General features: G+C 39.1%; 3 protein-coding genes across 10 annotated transcripts in view; 2 read left to right on the top strand and 1 right to left on the bottom strand.

The window, feature by feature from the left end:
• LOC109401449 (G protein-activated inward rectifier potassium channel 3) overlaps positions 1 to 24327 on the top strand; it is a 496540-nt gene that overhangs the window by 312158 nt on the left and 160055 nt on the right. The window lies entirely within an intron of this gene.
• LOC109401451 (serine/threonine-protein phosphatase 2B catalytic subunit 3) overlaps positions 1 to 24327 on the bottom strand; it is a 245079-nt gene that overhangs the window by 158580 nt on the left and 62172 nt on the right. The gene's annotated exons all lie outside the window — the stretch shown is intronic.
• Positions 20318 to 24278, top strand: LOC134292163 (uncharacterized). The gene is made up of 2 exons (XM_062861018.1): positions 20318 to 21141; positions 21197 to 24278. The coding sequence occupies exon 2, from the start codon at positions 21294 to 21296 to the stop codon at positions 24276 to 24278; it is 2985 nt and encodes a 994-aa protein (XP_062717002.1). The 5' UTR covers positions 20318 to 21141; positions 21197 to 21293.

Here is a 24327-nt window from a genome sequence, read left to right as displayed (position 1 = left end):
CTAATAATCTTCCAGAAGTTCTGTCTGAATAAAATTCATATATTACTTCTGAGAGTCTTTCTGGAGTTTCTTCTGGAACGCTTCAAGAAGTTCTTTCTGAGAATCCTCTAGAAATTCTTTCCAAAAACCCTCCAGGAGTTTCGTGTGGGAATCCCTCCGTGAGATCCTTCTGGAGTTTTTTATCTGGAATTCTCCAGGAAACGCTAAACAGCTCAAGATCGAAAGACATTGTTAAAAACTTCTGGGGTAGGGCAGAATTCTACTTCGTCATATGCGTTGATTCCCGTCGCATAAGACGAAAAATTGCCGATAATTACAGATTACTTCACCAGGTAGAGGCAAAAAGATGTAGCCTATCTATAACCAGCCCCTATAGCACTGAAAATCAACTAAATACGCGAAATTTCACGTTTCAATTTCTCTCCGCTTGCGAGTTGAAATGTTTCTCGTTCTACGTGCGACGAAGGCAGCCGCACCAAAGCAACCGCTAGCCGAATTGTTCTTCCAAACCGTTCAATTCCCGAGCAGAGGAAAAACGCTCAATAATAGCATATTTTGATACGGAGATCAAAAAGTGATATTTGTTTGTTTGAGATAAGAGGTAAAAGAACTGAAAATAATATCTCAAATTTACTCCTGGAGCATCGTCATCATAGCACATCTAGCTCTTGGTAAGATCTAACCAATAGCAGTGAGCTATTTGATTGATGTTCAAATACCAAGTTTTGCTATTGGTTAGATGGTTCAAGAACAAATTTTTGCTATTATTTTCAGTACTTTTACCTCTTATCTCAATCAAACCAATACCACATTTTGATCGCCAGTACTTGAACTCTACCCGGGTTTTCACTTCGCCAAATTCACTTATTGAACCAACCTTCAGTTCAAACCCCACGGAGGCTCTGTAGCACTTCAAAGTTGAATTTCACTGCTGCAGAATGCATGCATATATACTATACATGTATCTCAATTTAAACGCTTTCTGCTCAATCGTACTTTGAACACATGATTTGATTTGGATTGCGTAGAATTTGACCGATTGTTTTACCGTAGGTGTTTAAATCATAATTTTTGACCATCATATGTGCCATAGTGTCACGTAGCAGGCGTGCCGGAAATTGAATTTAGGTTGAGCCCAAAATAGACGCTAACTAGACGGAAACAGAATTCGAGGGACAATTATATAATCTTATTATTTTAAGGAAATTGAAGTTCTTTTAACATGATATGGAAGCTAAAGCACTTGATATCTAATTAGCCATTAGACGTTAGGCTAGGTGTAAGAATAAACTCGATCATTATTCGTCGTTGCTTAGTTAGACGGGAATAAGATAAAAACCCTATATCACGGCTACCATCAACCAACATTTTAGTTTGGTCAATGTTATTTGCGGCGTTATAATGGAAGCTAGACCAATCTATTCACAACAACACGTCAAAAACATTATTTTTTCCAATACCCTGTCACTTAATCTGCATTCGTGAATTTTATTTTGTTACAAGATAGACATTTGTGTAAAAAGAAAGTTAATCAGATATAAAAAAGCTGGAAGACCAGGCCAGATCTCCTCAGAAACCCTTTAATGTATGAAAGGTAACCTATACTATTCTTCATTACACCATCAAAGCTAGCCATGAAAATGTTTGACACTTCTCAGGTCATTTTGACAGACCACTCACATGCACGAAAAAGATGGATCATATATATATATATATTCTACTTTATCGATCTTGTTGCCGTCCTTTTCATGCTCATGTTACATCTGTCAAAATGACCTTAGAGTTGTCAGTCATTTTGAGGTTAGGTTCTTTGGTGTAATAAAGAAAAACGATTATGCATAGCGCACAGCTCTACAGGTTGAAGACCCGTAACAAAACCAATAGGGCACTGCATCGTTTTGATTTAGTATGGGGTGTTGACGTTTCTTGGCCTTGTTGTTTACATAATTTCTGTAAGAGAAAAAGAGAAGGAGAGAATTTCATGCAGTTCCCTATACCTGATGCTCTTTCACCAGGGAATCGGTTGTGTAGTTGCGGTGGTAACAGCGGCGAACCAATATCCACCGTCATCGGTTCAGCAGCCTGAACGGGGAAAAAGCATCACGCTTCCACTGCTTCCACTAGACGAGAAAATGTGTGACTAGTGTACAGTAGGGCCGGAGCTATTAATTTGATATATTCATTATAATTTGACCTAGTTCGACCAGCCGCTACGCGCGCGGTCCAACGAAGGGAACTACTGATTTACATTCTGGGCTGAGTGTGCTCAGCAGCGGAAGAGCAACGAACGAATGACGCGACGAGGAGACGCAACGCAACGCCTGCTGCTGCTGCTGCTGCTGCTGCGGAAAAACGCACGTTTTTGCGTTTCTGTCAAACTGTCAATTTGCCGCGTGCGACTGACTGCCTAAACGCAAACATGTTGCGTTTGGCGTTCGGCGTTCGGGTAGCAGCTGGAAAAACACAAATCAGTAAAATGGATCCACTGCACTGCACCACTACCACCCGTCAGGGCAATCGATACTCATTAATATTCAATTTATAACAGTCTTTAAAATAATTATGGCCCGGATTATTTATGAATGGTGTGACAACACCGCGAAGCGTGCCCTTTTTCCGCCTACACACTACTGTGAGCGAGCGAGCTAGGGAGAACCGAATGGGATATGACGCCTTTCTCGACCACCGAGGTTGATGGTCTTCTAGAGACAGAATATTGCAGTCTTCGTTCGTTCGAATTATCCCCTATTTCTCGCGGATTTGTGTGCTGGGTACACTGAGGTGAATATTCTTTGGAATTTTATGGGAATTCCAAATGGCTTGGGCATTCATGCAATCATATTCGTTTTTGCCTTTCTCGTACACCAAAGTGTACTGAAAAGCTATATGTTCATTCAAAAACACGAATTTTCGATAGAATGCTCGAGTAACATATACGAATCAACTCAGTCTGACGAATAGAGATGATGCCTGTATGTGTGTATGTATGTATGTCTGTGCGCAAAATAAGTTTACTCACTTTTAAGGCACATCCCATTGGTCGATTTTACGGATTATAGCTCGCATCGAATCGGAATTTTTCCGCATTATTTGCTATTGAAAATGGTCCGGATCGGTTAAGGCGTTCCGGAGTTATATCCATTTCAGTGATTCGGACCAGCGCTATCATGCGACACATCAAACTGCGGCATTTTTTATATCCCTTAGCATGGTTAATGAAGTTTGGGCGGAAATCAATACTGGAGACCAGAAATTCCACGATGTCGGCTCAAAGTTTAAGATGGCGGCTGTTTAATGGACTTTTAGCTCTAAACCATGCAATATGGGTATATTTGATATGGGGAAGATGTCGGGAGTCCAAAAATGGCGACCTAGATTTCAAGATGGCGGCTACATATTCAAGATGGCGGCTGTTTAATGCAGTTATAGGCTCTAAATCCATTCAATATGGATATACTTGATATGAGGAAGATGTCTGAAGTCCAAAAATAGCGACCAGAATATCCAAGATGGTGGTCTAAAATCCAAGATTGTGGCTCCAAATTCAAGATGGCGGCTGTTCAATGAAGTTTTAAATCCTAAAACCTTGCAATTAGGGAATATTTGGCATGGAGAAGATGCCTGGAGTCTAAAAATGGTGAACAAAATATTCAAGATGGCGGCTCCAAATTCAAGACGGCGTCTGTTCAGTGGAGTTTTGGGCCCTACAACCATGCAGTATGGGTGTATTTGGCAAGGAGAAAATGTCTGGACTCCAAAAATGGCGACCAGAATATCCAAGATGGCGGCCTAAAATCCAAGATAGCGACTCCAAATTCAAAATGGCGGCTGTTTAATGAAGTTTTCAGTCCAAAAAACACGTAATTTGGGTATATTTGGTATGAAGAAGCTGTTTGGATAATTAGGGTTTTTAGGACTGCAACCAGTCATTTTCATTTTCATAAGAAAAAATGGCAATTCCTTTGGTAAGATTCAAATGTTTGGCTCACGTGATTCAAAATAAGTGAGCCCTTTCGGTTCAGTGTGGCTTTCCTTCGGAAGAAGATCTAGTATCCGCTAAAACGGAAAACACTGACGAACAGGGTGTCAGTGGGAGATGGGGCCGAAAGGGGGGTGCATAATTTGCTTGCACCCCGAGTAAACCGTGCCTGCGCTCCAGATTGAATCGCAAATTAATTTAAAAATATAATTAAACAGTCTCCAGTTTGTCTGCTGGATGAAAGCCGGGACAACACGGTGCTGCTGTTGCTGCGGTGGTGGGTCGATGCGTTTTATAGCAAGGCGCCAACAACGGGTGAGCCAAGCCCCGACGACGATGGCGGCGGGCTCAGAGCGATTGTGGGTGGGAGAAGGTTAGTAAATTGGAGTATTTATAGAGAGGGAGGGAGCGGGCCACGCGTGAGGACGGCTGGGCAAGGCGGATATCGTTTCTTGGATCGCGTGCCTGATGCAGCATGGAATCAGTTTCAGCTTTTAACCGCCGCCGGAACAGGGTTAGTTCAACAGCGAACAGGCTAAGCTGAATTTGACTTTTGATATGAAAAAAGCGTAAGGAGGCACCACAGACACAGAAGAGTTTTGCTTTGAAACACGGTACAGGAGTCGGCTTTTTCACAGGGGTAGAGGAACAGTTTACTTAAAACTAGGTTTTTGAAAAACTTAAAATACGTTTATTTAAACAAGAGCTGAACTGTTACTTCAATTCATGTTTCCATTCAGCCACACAAATATTGAGTAAAACTTACTAATTGACCAGTTATAAATTAACCTATTTTTTCAGTTCGACTGCATTTACTCAATTTTTAGTTTAAAAATACTTAATTTTGCGTTTCCCTTTTTCTTCGTATGGAGTGTTAACCATAAGGTTACTAATAATAATTGGCGTATCAAAGAAAGAATCCGGAGTTATCTTCTGGATTGGTTCTATTTTACTTCGTCATATGCGCTAATTTCCGTCACATCAGACAGAAAATAGTCAATCAGTACAGATATTCCGACTTACCTTTGCTAATACCTCATTAGATGGAAGCAAAAAGATATAGGCTGTCGATAATCAGCCTCTTAAATACTAAAAATCGAATAATTTCTAAATTTCACGTTTCAATTTCACTCCACTTACGAGATGAAATGAGAAAGCGTCGCTTTATTCCGGATCCCAGTACGGAGCTGGAACGAAACGTCAAATCAAATGGGGCTTGCTGTGTTAAATTTCTTGACCATTCCGGTGACGGAAAAATAATGCACTGAACGAAAATTACTTGAGCGATTCCGTTGGAAGTGCATACCTCGCATAAGATGAATTATATGACCAAATTTTAGGCAATTTTCCTACAAAAACCCCTTATGACGAAGCAAACAAATCTGCCGATAATACCCAATGTCACCCTACTAGCTTTGTGTAAAATTCACGATAATAAAAACAAAAATCCTCCTGGAATTCTTCTGAATGTTCCAAATCATAAGCTGTTATGAAAAAAGATATGGAACACTACAAATGTAACATGCCATTGAGTGTCATTTAACGAAAAATGAATAGAAGATAACAAAAGTACGACAGAATGATTAAATTCCTGAAAACATTACTGGATGTTTTGATTTTAAAGGATTTCTTGCGATTCTTTCAGAGTTTTTTTACAGCATTTCTTTCTGGAATTCTTTCACTCAGATTTTTTCGTGAATTCTTCCAGTGCTTTCTTCTGAGAATCTGAAATTCCTTCAGGAATTAGTTTTTCTAGAAGTCCACCAGAGATTTGTTCAGGAATTGCTGCAGGAAGTGCATTGCACATTTCCGCAGGATTATATCCTGGAATTGCAGGAATTCATCCAGAAGATTCCTCTTGAGATTGTTGCTGTACTATTTTCAATGATTCAGACAAAAATGTCTACTGAGATTCCTTCATGATTTCCTCTAGATATTCGCCCACGCGTTTCTACAGAAATTTAGCCAGAGTTCCGTCTAAGGATAACTTTAAACCTTTCTCCATGGATTCCTTAAGGACAGACTTGTTAGAATCCCAAAATGGCCGCCATAATGGCCGACTTTGGCACCTACTCACGATTTCGAGGGCACAAATCTCTTCGTAAACAAAACCAGTGCACCTGAGCTTTTCATTTTAAGCTAATTTCAAGTGAGCAAGAACAGAATAATGAAATACTTTGTTGTTTGAAACTTGCTTCTTGAGATTTGTGCGTCTGAAGTTGCGATGCAATGTTGAAGCGGGATTTCAAGACGTTTGTCCTTAACGAATTTGTTCAAAAATGTTTCCTAGAAATATCTATAGCAATTCTTTTAGAAATATCTCAAAGATTTTTCCCAGGGATATTAACAAAAGTTTATCTAGACGTTTCTCCAGGTATTCCTACAGGAACACCTCTATAAATACGTTCACATATTCCTCCAAGAAAATCATCCAAAAATATTGCAAAAATATTTCTCCAGGAATTTTCCTACCAATTCCGCAATAAACTTCTCTAGGAATTCTACCAAGGGTTATCCGAGGATTTTCTCCTGGTATTTCGCCATCAGAAATTCCTCCTGGGATTGCTTCAAAAAATCCTAGGGATTTCTTCAGATATTCCTCTAGAGATTGTTTCGAGAGCACATCCTGAGATTTTAACAGGGATTTTACTGGAAATGTCTTCAGAATTTGTTTCAGAATTTTCTGACCGAATTCCTTTCGAAATTATATCAGATAGTGCTGCAGGCTTCTTCATGTTTGAAAGAATTTTTGAAAAAGGGATTTTTTACAAAAGTTCTTGCATAGAATTTTAAGAAATTGTTCTAAAGATTTCTTCAAAATTCCTACTGAGATTCCTTCGGAAATATTCGCCAGGGTACCTCCAAAAATTCCTTGAGAAATTCCTACAAGGATTTTTGGATACTTCCCTACCCCCTAGTTAAAAAATCATTAGAAACTTGCAGATGATCAATGAAAATTGCTTGAGAAATTCTGTAGAGAATTTTGTAAAAGTATCACTTATATTTGCAGAAATTCCTTATTGAGGTACTGGTAGAGTTCTTAAAGAGATTCCTGCATAAATTTCTGAAGGATCCCTGAAAAATCTCGGGAGGAACCCTTGGAAGATTTTCTGGAGAAATTCTTAAAAGAATTTGTTATACGTTACTGAAAATACCTTACCAGGAGAAATTTCTATAGGAAATCCCGCAAAAACAAAAAAAAATCCGGGAGGGATTCTTTAGAGAACCTCTTCAGAAATTTTTGAAAAAAAATAAATGAAGTTTTTGATTAAAAAATATCTGGAATAGTTGGAGAACACTCTACGTATACAAGTATTCATATAAAAAATCTTGTTTTTTTTTTCTAAATTGCCAAAGAAAAGATTCTGGAGCAATTCTGCAGGAATAGGGCACGTTCGGTGAAGTTTAAGATTTGTAGTAATGAACGGAATTTTTGTATGGTGTAAAGGTAATTTCTACGTTTCCGAAATAAAATGATGCGAAAAGCGTGGGTATAATGATTCCTTGCCTAATTTAATGCTGTTTGAGCAAAATTTAGGTAACTGTGTTGTTGTATTCTCCATTTTTTGCAACTTAAACAACATAGACAGCGAAAACTCTTTGGCAGCATTAAATTTGGGAGAGGAATCATAATACCCACGCTTTTTGCATCATTTCATTGTAAAAACGAAGATCTTACCTTCTCACCATACAAAAATTCAGCTCATTACTACAAATCTAATACATCACCATAAGAGAGTCGTAGTAGATATTTCTGAAGCATCACTTGAAAATGCTCTGGAAGAATTCCAGAAAAAATAAATAAAAGAATGAATCCCAAACAATCTCTGTAGAAATACTTAGAGAAACTTTTGGAGAAAGTCCTGGAGAAACTTCCACACGAATCTCTGAAGGAACTCCACTAGATAAATTTCTAAAAAAAATATGCCAGAAAGAATTCCCGAATACATTTTATTTGCACTCGTGGATTACATTCAAGATATATCTTTCGAGAAATTTCTTGGATACTTCTGAAGAAGACTCTAGAGAAAATCCTACAGACATTTTAAAAGGAGCACATGAACAGAAATGCATTTCAAAGGGATACTTGGAGGAATATTTGGAGAACTTCTAGCTGAAATTATTCTACAAATTTCTGCGAGAATCTACTTTAAATAAGAAAAAAAATCGGAAAAATTTTGATAAATTCTGAAACTATCCCTTAAGAAATGTCAGGCAGTAATCGTGGAGAAATTTCACATGAAATACATGAAAAAGAATACATTCTAAAAGAATTCTCGGAGGATTTTTTAAGAAAAAAAAAATAGCTCTATGAGTTGAAATTCCTGCAAGAATGCTCCTCCTACGATAATTACAGAAAAAGAGATTCCCAGTTTCAAGTTTGATCTAATGTCTTGAAAAATGAAAAAAAAATAATAATAATAAAAAAAATACGCTTCACTATTTGAACTTCTACAAAACAAAATAAAATATAATGGATAACTATATCTTACAGACTTCTTCAGTCAAGTACTTGACGCTGTAGAAGTCTGTAAGCCGCAGGCGAAATAGGCCCATCTGTCCGTGCATGAGCACAAGCAGTGGAATCAAAAGGAATGTGCTCATTTTTTTGTGTTTTAAAAGCTATTATTTTTATAAATATTTTTTGTTTTTTTTTTCAACTATTTTTTGCATAGTGCAGTAAATAGTGAAGTGTTTTTAAAACTTGAACTAATGCTTAAAAAAAAGGCGGCATTCGGTAGCATATGGGTCATTCCGCGCCAAGTGACCGACCGCTTGCAATCGACCATCACGGATTTGAGCCATATTTGGCTGAAACATTTGTTTAGAAGGAAAAAGAAAAAATCCAAATTTTGGTGCCGATCGGATCACCCCTCGTTTTGGCCGATATGAAAATTATCCTCTCTTTCTTTTATTTTTATCATTGAAATGATTGCACATACACATTTTTGAACTTCGGTTTTTTTCTGAAGGAAATCGTTCAGGGAATCCAGAAAAAAATATTGTTTTTTGATACAGTGTTGCCAGATATCATATTTTCCATTTTCAAAACGAGTAATCGATTTTTCTCAAAATACGTATATTTTGATTTAAAAAAAATTGATTTTATCTTGTTTATCAGACGTTTTTCGATCGAAAAAGCTTAACTTCCAAAGGTAATTTGCGCATCTGAGATATAGCGTTTTAAAGAAAAGATATTCATTTTTTTTCATATAAAATATCATATAAAATCAGGTGCAGTTATAAATTTCGTAAAAAAACATTGTTCGATGCCATATAAAGACGTTTTGTGCTGATTTGAACAATATCGAGTATAAAGAGGATTAAAAAAATGTGACAGTGTTGCCAGTTTACCATTCAGTTCATCATTCTCGATTCGATTCAGCAAAGAGGAGTGAATATGAATAGAGTGAGGCGAATATACCGATCCTTAATATGATACGATACATTGTCGATCTGGGAGTCACCTATAATTGATCGAACAATCGATTTGATTTATCGAAATTAACCTTCGCGTACAACCGATCTCTTTTCCATGCTAAAAAAGCCTAATAAAAGTAGTTAACACCTCTCTAGGGAGCAAACGCCAATAATCCATTTCACTCAGAAATTTTAGTTCATTCATCGCCACGAAGAACAAATCATATCAAAAGACAACACAATACTCAACACTTTTCTTCACTTCTCTGCCCGAGACAATAAAGGACATGATCTATTATTCTGCGATCCATGGGTGATGCATTCACAGTACGAGTAAACGGAATACTAAGCATCCCCGCACCTATTGTTTGCGTTTCCGCGGAATACTAGCATACCTGGCAACACTGCCGTAAAAATCAATAAAAAGATATTTTTACAGTGGTTTTTATAAGGAGTTGAACCTTCGAATATAAAATAAAAATACTGAAGTCTGAGCTACCAGTTGCGCGACGATGTGTAGTATCTAATAATTATCTAATTCCAAAGGATATCTTACTTCATATTTTACCATATTCCATATTTTCAGGTTCAGCTTCTGAAATTAGCTGTGGGTCATTGAATGTAGTTATATCGAAATGACATTTTCAGCACTGTTGCTTATAAATACACCCACCAAATGTTTTCCTGAATATATTTTACGTCGATGTTGCCAAATGTACTAAACCTAAATGAAAAAAAAAAAAACTTTTGGCTTGTTAATTTGATTTCATACTAAAGTTCTAGTAAAATTAAGATTTCTACAATAAATATTACATATTTGGCAGCACTTCCGTTCAGATAATGTTAAAATATATGAAATTTGTTTAGAATTGATAATCTCAATAGATACATTTTTTAGTTCAAAAGGTTATGCTAGTCCATTACGATAGACTCATAATTGATGAACTGGCAACACTGTCACATTTTTTTAATCCTTATCATACTTGATATAGTTCAAATCAGCACAAAACGTCTTTATATGGCATTGAACAATGTTTTTTTGCGAAATTTATAAACTGCACCTGATTTTATATGATACTTTATATGAAAAAAAAATGAATATTTTTTCTTTAAAACGCTATATCTCAGGAACGACGCAAATTACCTTGGGGAGTTAAGCTTATTCGATCGAAAAAAGTCTGATAAACTTGATGGAATCAAAATTTTTAAAATCAAAATATACGTATTTTGAGAAAAATCGATTTTTAGTTTTAAAATTGAAAAATATGATATCTGGCAACACTGTATCAAAAAAGTAATATTTTTTCTGGATTTCCTGAACGATTTCCTACAAAAAACGCCGAAGGTTGAAAATGTGTACGTGCAATAGTTTCAATGATAAAAATAAAAGAAAGAGAGGATAATTTTCATATCGGCCAAAACGAAGGGTGCTGCCACGGGCCGAGGGGTGATCCGATCGGCATCAAAATTTGGATTTTTTCTTTTTCCATCTAAACAAAATTTTCAACCAAATTTGGTTCAAATCCGTGATGGTCGATTGCAAGTATTCACATTTTCTCGGTCACTTCATATGGAATGACCCATATTGTCTATAATCATAAGAAAATTTAATTTTCCATAACGGTTCAAAAAAAAAAATGCTAAGAGAAGCTTTAAACATTCATGAAGTTTCAGAGTTATATCAATTTTATTGTGTAGAGTATATTTGACAACAAGTTATGAGATACGTCTAAAACTAAATCATGCCTAATAATTTCACAAAAAAAAAAATAGAATAGTTGCTAAGCTTCGAATATTCCGACTGAATTAAAAATATATTACAGAACTTGGAAACTTTACCAAATTTTACTTTGAATTACAAGGTATTGGTTAAATTGAAAACTTACTCTCAGTTTGGGAAATACTGCATGTGTTTTTTGGTGGAATTGATACGGGATTTTTGAAGAAAAAAAATAGCTAAATAAATTTAGTACAATGTTTGTGGATTAATTTATAACCATTTATTTTTGCAAAAATTTACATACGGTGTTTGCCAAAAAGTATTAAAAAAAAAAATTTCAGGTAGCATATTTAGGAAAAATCTGATGGAGTTCGTGAAAAACATACAACATCCCTTGCTGAAAATTTCCACAAGTATCCCACACAACTTGTCGGTGAACTTTGCTAGAGAATTTCTGGAAAAAAGTAAATAGATTTACTTTCCCGAAGCGTTGCTGGGGTTGTTCGTCATTAGATAATTCCAAATACAAATAATTGATTGCATTGATGAAATTGCTTAAGAATATCTGATTTTATTTATCGGAAAAAAATTCTGGTAAAAAACGAAGCTACTTTTTGCAAATTTTCGTTGAATATGTCAAAATGTTTGTATAGTGAAGCGAATAAAACACGGCAGTTTACGGTGGGCTGGGTACGTAGCTCGTATGCCGGAGGAACGACAAGCTAAGATAATATTCAACAGAGAACCTGGATCCTCATCAGTTAGTATCAAGTGAGTGTGGCAAAATGTGCATTGATATGCCCTAATAATCGATTAGCAGTTCAAGAGCTTTGGAAAAATATTTAAGTCATTTTGTAAAGCTTTTCTGTTTATTTTTCTGGAATTGCTACAAAAAGTTGTACTAGAATTTATTTCAAAATTCCTCCATCTGAAAATGGAGATGAGTTATATTATGATAGGTATCTAGCATAAACTTCTCTAAACATCGAACATGTGCGTTTTCATAAATGTCGACAAGAATTTCGGAATATTATTTCCAAATGATTCAAAATATGTGAATATGAAAAATTCGGCATGCTATGAAATTAGTGACGACTATTACAGAAATCTAAGCAATTAGTCAAATGGGTCTGATGAAATCTATTCATGATTCTCAAAGTGGTCCACCAATAACTCAAGCTACAGTATGCGGCAGGAAAAAATGCGAAAGTGTTTTTCAACTTCAAACCTCATTTTCGTCCATTTGACATTAACCAATCTATGTTTCAACGTTCCATGATCTATAATAGGCTAGTTTTCTGAAAAGTTAATTTAAAAAAATCCCATTTTGGACACTAACCTTTACAGGGCGGCGCCTGAAGATGAAGACAACCAGAATTTTCAAACCGCAGAAAATCACACAGGTCGCTAAATTTCGCATCTGATAAAACAAAATTTTTAATTTTCTCTACAATATCATCAAATATATGTACTTATTTCATCTGGTATGTGAAACTACATGGCTCTGGATCAGTGTGGTCTGGTTGTTCATCGAATTTGAGCTAATTTTGTTACTGTTATAGTCATTTTGTTTAATGACCATTGGGCGCGCAGTTTATTGATATCCGCTTATTAGGCCTACATTATCACATGTTAAACATCAAATATGTTCATTTTTATTTTTCAGTACTAGAATATAGACATTGACTGATACACTGTCATGAAAAAATAGTCATATATATCCCATATTTAGCGTGTAATAGTGCCTTGAACTTTTCGCATTTTTTCCTGCCGCACCCTGTAGAACTATTTAAACTAATTTGTACTCATTTTAAATTTAACACTTTGTACAATTTACAATTTAGGATAATGAAATAGGAAATCTAGTGGGAACAGCTACGAATTCAGATAAAAAACCTACTATTTCAAACCAACTGTTTCACCATCCAAAATAACTAGTTTTTTGGACAATATAGCTCCAACGTCTTCCTCTTTGGAGCCACCACACTCAGTCGTGCTTGGTTATTAAAATAGCTCATCCTCGTTGGAGCCACCATAATATGGAATTACATACAAATCCAATAACGCTAACTGGGCAACAAGTCTTTTCAATATAATACAAATAAAAATAAAAATTTGCATTTTTTTTACTGTGACGACATACAGTAAAAAAAATGCAAATTTTTATTTTTTCAAAAGACGCAGTGGAATTTGAACTAAAATTATTACCCGGGATTGCTCTAGGAATTTTTCTAGATATTATTCTTGCATTCTCGGGGTTCTTGCAAGGATTTCTCCAGGTATTTCTCTAATGGTTCCTCCAGAATTTCCTATTGATATTCCACCAGAAGTCTTTTGGGGACTTCCTGCTGGGATATCTCCTAGAATTCATATAATGTTTTTTTCATGAAATCCTGTAGAAACTCTTGATTGAATTTCTTCAGAAATTCTTTCAGATATTCCTCAGGATTCTTTTAGGGATTTTTCCAAAAGCTTCTGCATACATTCAAGATTTCAATATGCTTCCCATGGATTCTTCTGATTTTTTTTCAGAATTCCTATGAATCACAGTGAATTCTCTTAGGATTCTTCCAGTTATTTCTCCAGGGACAAATCTAAGAATTCCTTTCGAGATTTACATATACATATGAAACCTTAAGAAGGTCCGACCTGTAGTACGAATTATCATGATACTTTGCGAGTTCGCTCGTGCGCTTATGCGATGAAATATGGCTCATCGTAATGTAACAAATCTGACGTTTAAAAATTTGCGAAATTAGCTACAGCTATAGCATGATCTGCATCTGGCACCCCTGCCATCATCACCCGACTGCATGTGCAAACCTTGCCAGCTGCGCAAAAACCCGTACTCACCTCAGTCTCCTTAAACCTCAACAACGTCACCTGCTGCTGCCGCCACCGCCGCCGCCTTCGATTGGCAGGCAATTGGTTGACAAATTTACTCAACAACTTTGTCGCTATCGCACTGCAGCAGCAGCATCGAAAGTAGGCATCAGCGCCAATAAAAAAAAAACAGAATCTATTTAAAATTCCAAACGGGCAAACTTGCACCATGATTCCGTGCCGCCGCTTCGCCGCCACAGTTTTCCAATCCTGGGCTGGCTTGGCTCGGCTCGCTTGCAGAGGCGCAGTGTTGCCGGATTTCTTCACGATTGCGAATCCTCGTTCAGGTGAAAGGTTTCGGTGGATCTGGCAGCCCTGCTCGCGATGGACGGCAGTACATCCCACCCAGACAGTTCGGCGGCGACGCGCGGCCAAAATAAGTACCTACGGATTTTTGGCGGCTGGCTGGTTGATGGTGACCTAGATCACGTCGTTCAATGTCGTTGCTAGCAGAGGCCAGCCCTTTAGTACCTACAGAATCATTGTTGTAAGAGGCGAAGCAGCTGAGTCAGGTCTGATGATGCTGCTGCCGCTCCTGCTGATGGTATTGTGGATTTAAAGTTGGATCCAAGTAGGTATTGGCAGGCGCCTTGAAGACGTCGCGTTGTCAATGACGACGACCACCAATCCATGGGGATGACTGCGACAAAGACGGCGACGCGACGGAGTGAAAAACGTGATGGCGCATATCAATTTTATGACCGTCGTCATCTTTGTCGATTGCTGAACATTGGAAGTAAATGCAGTGCCATGAAAGGGTAGCCAAAATTGGGACCGGTAATGTCTTTCGCGAGAGGAAAAGTTTGTGGGGCAGGTGCACAGTTGTAGACTGTAGATTTTGACTTTATTTTTTTTTATTTAAAGTTTAGGAGAAAGCTTGTCGTGAGGATCTGTGGAAAGCAGGAACTGCAGGGGGTATTCTAGAAAGCATTCATGGATGGATTCCTACATAAATCCTTGGATGAACTCATGGAACATTTCTTGGAGGTAAAAGTGAAAGAATTCCTGGATGACTTCTTGGAGAAATTCTTCGCTCCTGTATGCATTCCTTAAAAATTATCTTTAAGAATTCAAATACAAATCGCTGGAGCTGGAGGAATTTCTCTAGAAATGCTTGAAGTTATTCAAAAAAATCTTAAGGTAATTCAGATCCCTGGAAGAACTTTGGTCTGAGCCCCTGGAGGAATTCCTGGAAAAATTCCTGAAGAAATCCCAGGATGAATTCCTGAGGGAATCCCACTTTCTGAAGAAATCCTTGGAAGAAGTTCCGAAGAAATCGTTGACTGGATTTTTGAAGAAAACCTGAAGGAATCTTAAGAAAAGTTCGTAAAGGAACTCCTGTAGCCATTTCTGAAGAAATCCATGAAGGCATTTCTGGAGAAACCCCAGAATGAATTCCTGAGGAAATCCCAGGAGGAGTTTCTGAAGAAATCCTTGGAAGAAGTTCTGAAGAAATCGTTGAAAGATTTTTTGGAGAAAACCTGAAGGAATCTTAAGAAAAGTGCGCTGAGGAACTCCTGTAGCCGTTTCTGAAGAATCCCTGGATAAATTTCTGAAGAAATCCCAGGAGGAATTCCTGAGGGAATCGCAGGAGGAGTTTTTGGAAGAAGGTCTGAAGAAATCGTTGAAATAATTTTCGGAGAATACCTGAAGGAATCTTGAGAAAATTTCGTGGAGGAACTTCTGTAGCCGTTGCTGAAGAAATCCTTGGAGAAATTTCTGGAAAAATCCCAGGAGGAATTCTTATGGGAATCCCAGGAGGAGTTTCTGAAGAAATCCTTGGAAGAAGTTATGAAGAAATCGTTGAAACAATTTTTAGAGAAAACCTAAAGAAATCTTAAAAACGTTCGTAAAGGAACTCCTGTAGCCGTTTCTGAAGAAATTCATGGAGAAATTTCTGGAGAAACCCCAGAAGGAAATCCTGAGGGAATCCCAGGAGGAGTTTCTGAAGAAATCCTTGGAAGAAGTTCCGAAGAAATCGTTGAAAGGATTTTTGGAGAAAACCTTCAGGAATCTTGAGATAAATTCGTGTAGCCGTTTCTGAAGAAATCTATGGATAAATTTCTGGAGAAATCCCAGGAGGAATATCTGAGGGAATCCCAGAAGGAGTTTCTGAAGAAATCCTTGGAAGAAGTTTTGAAGAAAATGTTGAAAGAATTTTTGGAGAAATCCTGAAGGAATCTTAAGAAAAGTTCGTTGAGGAACTCCTGTACCCGTTCCTGAAGAAATCCATGGAGAAATTTCTGAAGAAACCCCAGGAGAAATTCTTGAGGGAATCCCTTGGAAGAAGTTCTGGAGAAATCTTTGATAGAATTTTTGGAGAAAACCTGAAGGAATCTTAAGAAAAGTTCGTGGAGAGACTCCTGTAGCTGTTTCTGAAGAAATCCATGGAGAAATTTCTGGAGAAACCCCAAAAGGAGTTCCTGATGGAAAACCAGGAGGAGTTTCAGCAGAAATCCTTGTAGGATGTTCTGAAGAAATCGTTGAAAGATTTTTTGGAGAAATCCTGAAGGAATGTTAAGAAAAGTTCGTGGAGGAACTCCTGTAGCCGTTACTGAAGAAATCCATGGATAAATTTCTGGAGAAACCCCTGGAGGAATTCCTGAGGGAATCCCAGGAGGAGTTTCTGAAGAAATCCTTGGAAGAAGTTCTAGAGAAATCGTTGAAAGAATTTTTGAAGAAAACCTGAAGGAATCTTAAGAAAAGTTCGTGGAGGAACTCCTGTGGCCGTTTCTGAAGAAATCCATGGAGAAATTTCTGGAGAAAACCCAGGAGGAATTTCTGAAAGAATCCCAGGAAGAGTTTCTGAAGAAATCATTGGGAAAAGTTCTGAGGAAATCGTTTAAATAATTTTTGGAGAAATCCTGAAGAAATTTTAAGAAAAGCTCGTGGAGGAACTCCTGTAGCCGTTTCTGAAGAAATCCATGGAGAAATTTCTGGAGAAAACCCAGGAGGAATTTCTGAAAGAATCCCAGGAAGAGTTTCTGAAGAAATCATTGGGAAAAGTTCTGAGGAAATCGTTTAAAGAATTTTTGGAGAAATCCTGAAGAAATCTTAAGAAAAGTTCGTGGAGAAACTCCTGTGGCCGTTTCTAAAGAAATTCATGGAGAAACTCCTGGAGAAACCCCAGGAGGAATTCCTGAAGGAATTCCAGGAGGAGTTTTCGAAGAAATTTTTGGAAGAAGTTCTGAAAAAATCGTTGAAAGAATTTTTGGAGAAAACCTGAAGAAATCTCAAGAAAAGTTCGTGGAGGAACTCCTGTAGCCGTTTCTGAAGAAATCCATGGAGGAATTTCTGGAGAAACCCCAAAAGGAGTTCCTGAGGGAATCCCAGGAGGAGTTTCTGAAGAAATCCTTGGAAGAAGTTCTAGAGAAATTGTTGAAAGAATTTTTGAAGAAAACCTGAAGGAATCTTAAGAAAAGTTCGTGGAGGAACTCCTAAAGCCATTTCTGAAGAAATCCGCGGAGAAATTTCTGGAGAAACCCCAGGAGGAATTCCTGAGGCAATCCCAGGAGGAGTTTCTGAAGAAATCCTTGGAAGAAGTTTTGAAGAAATCGTTGACTGGATTTTTGGAGAAAACCTGAAGGAATCTTAAAGTTCGTGGAGGAACTCCTGTAGCCGTTTCTGAAGAAGTCCATTTAGGAATTTCTGGAGAAACACCAGGAGAAATTCCTGAGGGAATTCTAGGAGGAGTTTCTGAAGAAATCTTTGGAAGAAGTTCTGAAGAAATCGTTGAAAGAATTTTTGGAGAAATCCTGAAGGAATCTTAAGAAAAGTTCGTGGAGGAACTCCTGTAGCCGTTTCTGAAGAAATCCATGGAGAAATTTCTGGAGAAAACCCAGGAGGAATTCCTGAAGGAATCCCAGGAAGAGTTTCTGAAGAAATCATTGGGAAAAGTTCTGAGGAAATCGTAGAAAGATTGTTTGAAGAAAACCTGAAGGAATCTTAAGAAAAGTTCGTGGAGGGACTCTTGTAGTCGTTTCTGAAGAAATCCATGGAGAAATTTCTGGAGAAACACGAGGAGGAATTCCTGAGGGAATTCTAGGAGGAGTTTCTGAAGAAAGCCTTGGGAGAAGTTCTGAAGAAATCGTTGAAAAGGTTTTTGGAGAAAACATGAAGGAACCTTAAGGAAAGTTCATGGAGGAACTCCTGTAGTCGTTTCTAAAGAAATCCATGGAGAAATTTCTGGAGAAATCCCTGGAGGAATTCCTGCGGGAATCCCAGGGGGAGTTTCTGAAGAAATCTTTGGAAGAAGTTCTGAAAAAATCGTTGAAAGATTTTTTGGAGAAATCTTGAAGGAATGTTAAGAAAAGTTCGTGGAGGAACTTCTGTAGCCGTTTATGAAGACATCCCTGGAAAAATTTCTGAAGAAATACTAGGAGAAATCCCAGGAAGAGTTTCTGAAGAAATCCTTGGAAGAAGTTCTGAAGAAATCGTTGAAAGATTTTTTGCAGAAACCATGAAGGAATCCTGAGAAAAGTTCGTGGAGGAACTCCTGTAGCCGTTTCTAAAGAATCCCTGGAGAAATCCCAGGAGGATATCCTAAGGGAATCCCAGGAGGAATTCCTAAGAGAATCCCAGGAGGAGTTTCTGAAGAAATTCCTGGAAGAAGTTCTGAAGAAATCTTTGAAAGAAAATCTGAAGGAATCTTAAGAAAAGTTCGTGAAGGAACTCCTGTAGCCGTTTCTGAAGAAATCCATGGAGAAATTGCTGAAGAAATCCCAGGAGGAATTCCTAAGGAAATCCTTGTCTTGGAGGAAGCCCTGGATTATTTCCTGGACAAGTTCCTGAAACAATTCCAGGAGAAATTCCTGAAGGAATCAATCCTTGGAGGAATTCTTGAAATAATCGCTGGAGTTGTTTTTTATTTTATTATTTATTTCCGTGTATTTAAATTTACGAGCTAATTCTACACTTCCCTGGAATTGTTCTTGAAGGAATTACAGAAGGAATTCTTGGTGGAATACTTGGAGGAATGGCTGAAGAATCAGTGAAGATATCCCATGAGGAATTAAGGAAGAAATCCCATGAATTGAGAAATCCTAGCAGAGCTCTCTTTAGAATTCCTGGAAGAATTTCTGTAGGAATCGCTGAAAAAAAACTAAAGGAATAAATGTCAATTACTTTTTGAAAAGTCTCTGGTAAACGGATGAGTTCATGGAAGAAATTTCAGATAAAATTATTAGCGGATTTCTAGCGGAATTCTTGAAGGAATATGTGGAGAAATCTCTGAAGGTTCTCTGGTGAAATTCCTATGGGAATCCTTGGAGAAATTCTGGAAGGAATCCTTAAAAAAAACACACTGGAACAATCGCTAGAGGATCCTTTTAAGACATCCCAGGAGAAAATACCGAAGGAATGTGAAATCCCCAGAGGAATTCCGGAAGGAATCTCTGAAGAAATTCATGCAGGAAACACTACAGGAAGAATAGATTTTAATGTTGATAGGATACATAACTGCCTATAAATTATATTGTAAACAGTCCATTTACGATACATCGTTTGCTACGTAACCGTTAGGTAGATGGTTATTGTAAAACAATGCACAGTGGGAAAAAGTAGGTATAAAACGCGAATAAATTCTATATCTCTGCACGGAGTGGATGGATTCGAATGAATTTATGACACAAACTGCAAAAATCTCTACAGTTTCTGATAAGGAGGGTGTCATTCACCGCACGATGCTGGAAATCAGTGAATTTAGCTCGTTTTACCCCACTCTCTCTATCATACACCTTTTTGAGAAAATGCTCATCTATTCCCGACTGGCGGGCAAAATAAATGACTTATTTAACTCGTATTTGTGTAAAAACTTCCATAGTATCGGCAATGTAACATAGGGTTGGTTCTGCTCTTATCGATTGCGTTCCACTCCGGGCGGAGATATATGTGAAATTTCAAAGAAATGGGGAATATCGGGGTTATTTGAAGATATTTCAATTTTTAAAGCCGTGCGGTGAGCCAAATCAGCTCCATTCGATACTACGGAAGTTTTTACACAATCACGACTTAAAAAAAAACATTTATTTTGCACTTAAAAAATTTTCGAAAAAGGTGAAAAAGAGAGAGAGTGGGGTAGAACGAGCTAAATACATTGACTTCCAGCATCGTGCGGCGAATGACACGTTCCTTATCTGAAACTATAGAGAATTTTACAGTTTGTGTCAAAAATTCATTCAAATCCATTCACTCCGAGCAGAGATATTGAATTTATTCGCGACTTATACCTATTTTTTCCCATTGTGCAATGCTTTGTCTTTTATTATTCTGGATAATTCATCAAAAGTGCAGATTTTCTAAAGAAATCCTATGAGAATCCTTCATCATAGAATTTTTTTTAGAAAATCTTTCACAATTTTTCCAAAGTTCTAAAGAAATTCTTACAGGAGTTAAACATCAAAGATTTCTCAATAAGTCTGTCCAAGGATTTCTTGAAGAAATCTTCATCTTTGCTTCATGGACTCCGCTTAATAAGTTCCTAAAATCTACCAAGATGTTTTTTTTCCAGAAACTCCTCTATTTGTTTCTTCCGAAACTTTTTCAGGGAACCTTTGGGAAATTTCGCCAGGACTCTCTTCTAATATTCTCTCAAAAATTTCTCCAAATATTTTTTAGGTTAATTTCTATGGAATCCTTCTGAAACTACGCCAGGGATAACTTCATAAATTGTTCTATGGATTCATTTGGAAAATCCTTCGGGAATTTCTTCAGGGGATTTCTTAAGAGTTTTGTGCAGGGATTGCTCAGGAAATTTATTCAAATATTCTTGCATTAACCCAGTGGTTCCCTCAGAAAATCTTTCAGAGTGTTACGACGGGGTCCCTCGTTACGCCGACACCGCTGAGTATGTCGTGTCATCGGTCGACCGACAGCTGCCCGAGACACGTCATCAAACTGACAGAAAGAAGATGTGATGAAAAATTGAAAGTCATGCAGTTGAACTCAGTTCGGATTGTTCTAGGAATTTATTAAGCTAGACAAAATACTATTCTACCTAATCTAAATTTGATATTCTACTTAATTCTACCTTACACCTAAAGTTCTGTACGCATTCTACAGTTTGAATTCTGAATCGCTATCGCGTGCAGACTTGCCGATCCAATCACTCTCCGCTCAGAAATTGTCGGTTCACTAAAATGTATGTACAGCCACAAAATTGTAAAAATGAATTACACTAATAAACCCTATTTCAGCTTGAAGCTTACCACCAACGACAAATTTGAGTTTGCTATCCAGATTTAGTGAAGAACCCCAACAAACTTCAAGATTTTATATCGGGGCAGCGGAAAGATGACCGATCGTGCAAATACCACAGGACATAATTGCCAATCATGCGATCGTCCGGATGCGGCAGAAGAAGAAATGGTGCAGTGTTGTCGTTGCCAGCTATGGGAACATTTCGGCTGTGCAGGTGTTGACGAACGGATCAAGGAAGCTGGCGTTCAATTCATCTGTAAGAGGTGTATCGCCACGATGGGAGCTTCGACGTCAGCAGTGCATAGGAAAACACAGAAACCTAATGCCTCTGTCAAAGGATCGAAAGCTGGATCTAAGAGGAGCAAAAAACCTACGAACAATCCAGAAAGTGTGACTTCTAGTGTTCGGGCTGCACTTCTCGAAGAGCAGCTGAAGATGATTGAAGAAGAGCGACAACTCAAGGAACAGGAGCTGGAAGAACAGAAAGAGCTCAAGCGGCGCGAATTGGAAGAATCAGAGCGCCAATTGCAGGAGAAGAAGAAGTTTGCGGAAGAAGAAAAACGTCTCCGTGAACAACAGTTGCGTGAGGAGTCTGCTATGAAGTTGATGCAACAGAAAATAAGACGAGAATCCTTGGAGAAGCGAAATGAAATCATTCGACAACTTGCGCAGACAAGCAGCAGGAGTGGATCAATGCCCGATTCGAACGAAAAGGTTAAGGACTGGTTGGCAGAACAGGCGGAAGTAAACGAACATCCTCCGATCGGCGTTTCATCGGTAGCAGCAAAACTAGATGCATTGCAGCTGCACCCACCGGCGATTGTAGAAGCGCTACCTGCAGTAAATGATAGCGATAACGTGACGCGGCATTCAAACAGTTCCCCTCCAATCCCTACGCTTGGGCAAGCTGGTCCCATTTCGCCACAACCACCACTCCCATCTAATGAACGTTATGGCCAATCCGGTGGTCTCTCTCAGCAGCAAATCGCCGCTCGGCAAGTATTGGGCAAGGAGCTTCCCACTTTCAACGGGAATCCTGAAGACTGGCCCATCTTCATCAGCTGCTATGAGCAGTCAACAGCTACCTGTGGCTATTCGGACGCGGAAAATCTGATCCGCCTTCAACGGTGCCTGAAGGGGCACGCCTTAGAATCGGTCAGGAGTCGATTGCTTTTGCCATCGAGCGTGCAGCACGTTATCCAGACTCTGCGCACCTTGTACGGCAGGCCCGAACTTTTGATACGGAGCTTGATGCAAAAAATTCATCAAGTACCGGCTCCACGGCACGACCGCCTGGAGACACTTATGCAGTTCGGACTCTCAGTCCAAAATTTGGTGGACCATTTGAAAGCAGCTGGCCACCAGAATCATCTCGCAAACCCGGTTCTCATGCAAGAATTAGTGGAAAAGCTTCCAGGCTCGATGCGCCTGGACTGGGCTGTCTTCAAAAATAAACACCATCCAGCAAATTTGGCAACCTTTGGCGAATTTATGTCGGGACTCGTAACAGCGGCGAGCGAGGTAACCTTTGACCTTCCGGAGTTCGACAGCACTGACAGAGGAGATAAGCGGAAACCGAAGAATACCGGTATTATCCATACCCACTCAGCCGGTCTAGATTCTTCAGCGGGGCCTGCGGTAGGGGAAGTAGCGAAGACTTACAAACAGCCAGGTAAATTATGTGTAGCATGTGGACGTAGCGGGCATCGTGTGGCCGAGTGCGCCCAGTTTAAAGCAGCCAGTGTGGACGAACGCTGGAAACTGGTCCAGTCAAAGGGGCTATGCAGAACGTGCCTGAACAGTCATGGCAAGTGGCCTTGTCGATCATGGTCCGGTTGTGAATTTGAAGGGTGTCGGCATAGGCACCATACTCTTCTCCATTTCTCTTCATCTTCCCCTAGTCGTGTGAACATTTCCGCAAGTCACGTGTCTTCCGGAGAGCTAAATTGGCCACTTTTTCGGGTGATACCTGTAGTGTTGTACGGAAGGCAAACATCGCAAATAACATTTGCCTTTATTGACGAGGGGTCTTCGTATACTCTGCTGGAAGAGTCTGTTGCCCAACAGTTAAATGTAAATGGTCCAACGGAACCGTTAACTCTTCAGTGGACCGGGAATGTAACTCGAATGGAGTCGAAATCACGGCATATCAAGCTGGATATCTCCGGCAAAAATAGTACTTCTCGCTTCGACTTGAACCATGTCCGAACGGTTCGTCACCTGTTACTCCCTTCACAGACACTCAAGTACAAAGATCTTGCGCGTCGCTTTCCTCACCTGAGAGGTCTCCCACTGGAAGACTACGAACTCATTCAGCCTCAATTGCTAATTGGTTTGGACAATCTTCGACTGTGCGTGCCACTGAAGCTTCGCGAAGGAGGTCCGCTGGATCCGATTGGCGCAAAATGTAGATTGGGATGGAGCATCTACGGCTGTATTCCCGGGCGAACATCGACTGCAGGAGTCGTAAATTTCCATGCTGGCACGGTGTCCAATCCTGACAACGAGATGAACGAACAACTACGAGACTTCTTCGCATTGGAGAACGCAGGCATTATTGCACCGGTCGACGTGCTGGAACCAGAAGACGAAAAGCGCGCTCGACTGTTGCTGAAGAGCACCACTCGGCGTATTGCATCCGAAAATCGATACGAAACCGGATTACTATGGAGCACAGATAACCCGAATTTCCCTGACAGTTATCCGATGGCAGTGCGCCGTATGGTGGCCCTCGAGCGAAGATTCGAACGTGAACCAGAACTGGGCGAGAAGGTGCGTGCACAGGTCGCCGACTACGAGAGGAAAGGGTATGCGCATAAGGCCAAACTGGACGAGCTCACCTCTGTAGAGACAGATCGTGTGTGGTACCTACCACTTGGCATCGTTACCAACCCCAAAAAGCCCGGGAAAGTTAGGTTGATTTGGGACGCAGCAGCAAAAGTGGATGGAGTGTCTTTCAACTCGAGACTTCTCAAAGGGCCTGATCTCCTAACTCCACTTCCTCAAGTTTTATGCCAATTTCGTCAGTTTCCGGTAGCAGTGTGTGGTGACCTAATGGAGATGTTCCACCAAATTTAAATACGCTCTCCAGATTGTCAATCTCAACGTTTCGTGTTCCGCAATCACC

The sequence above is a fragment of the Aedes albopictus genome, chromosome 3, assembly GCF_035046485.1.
Source record: "Aedes albopictus strain Foshan chromosome 3, AalbF5, whole genome shotgun sequence".
Taxonomy (NCBI): Eukaryota; Metazoa; Arthropoda; class Insecta; order Diptera; family Culicidae; genus Aedes; species Aedes albopictus.
Note: the sequence above shows the minus strand (reverse complement) of the source record. Positions and strands in the feature narration are given on the sequence as shown.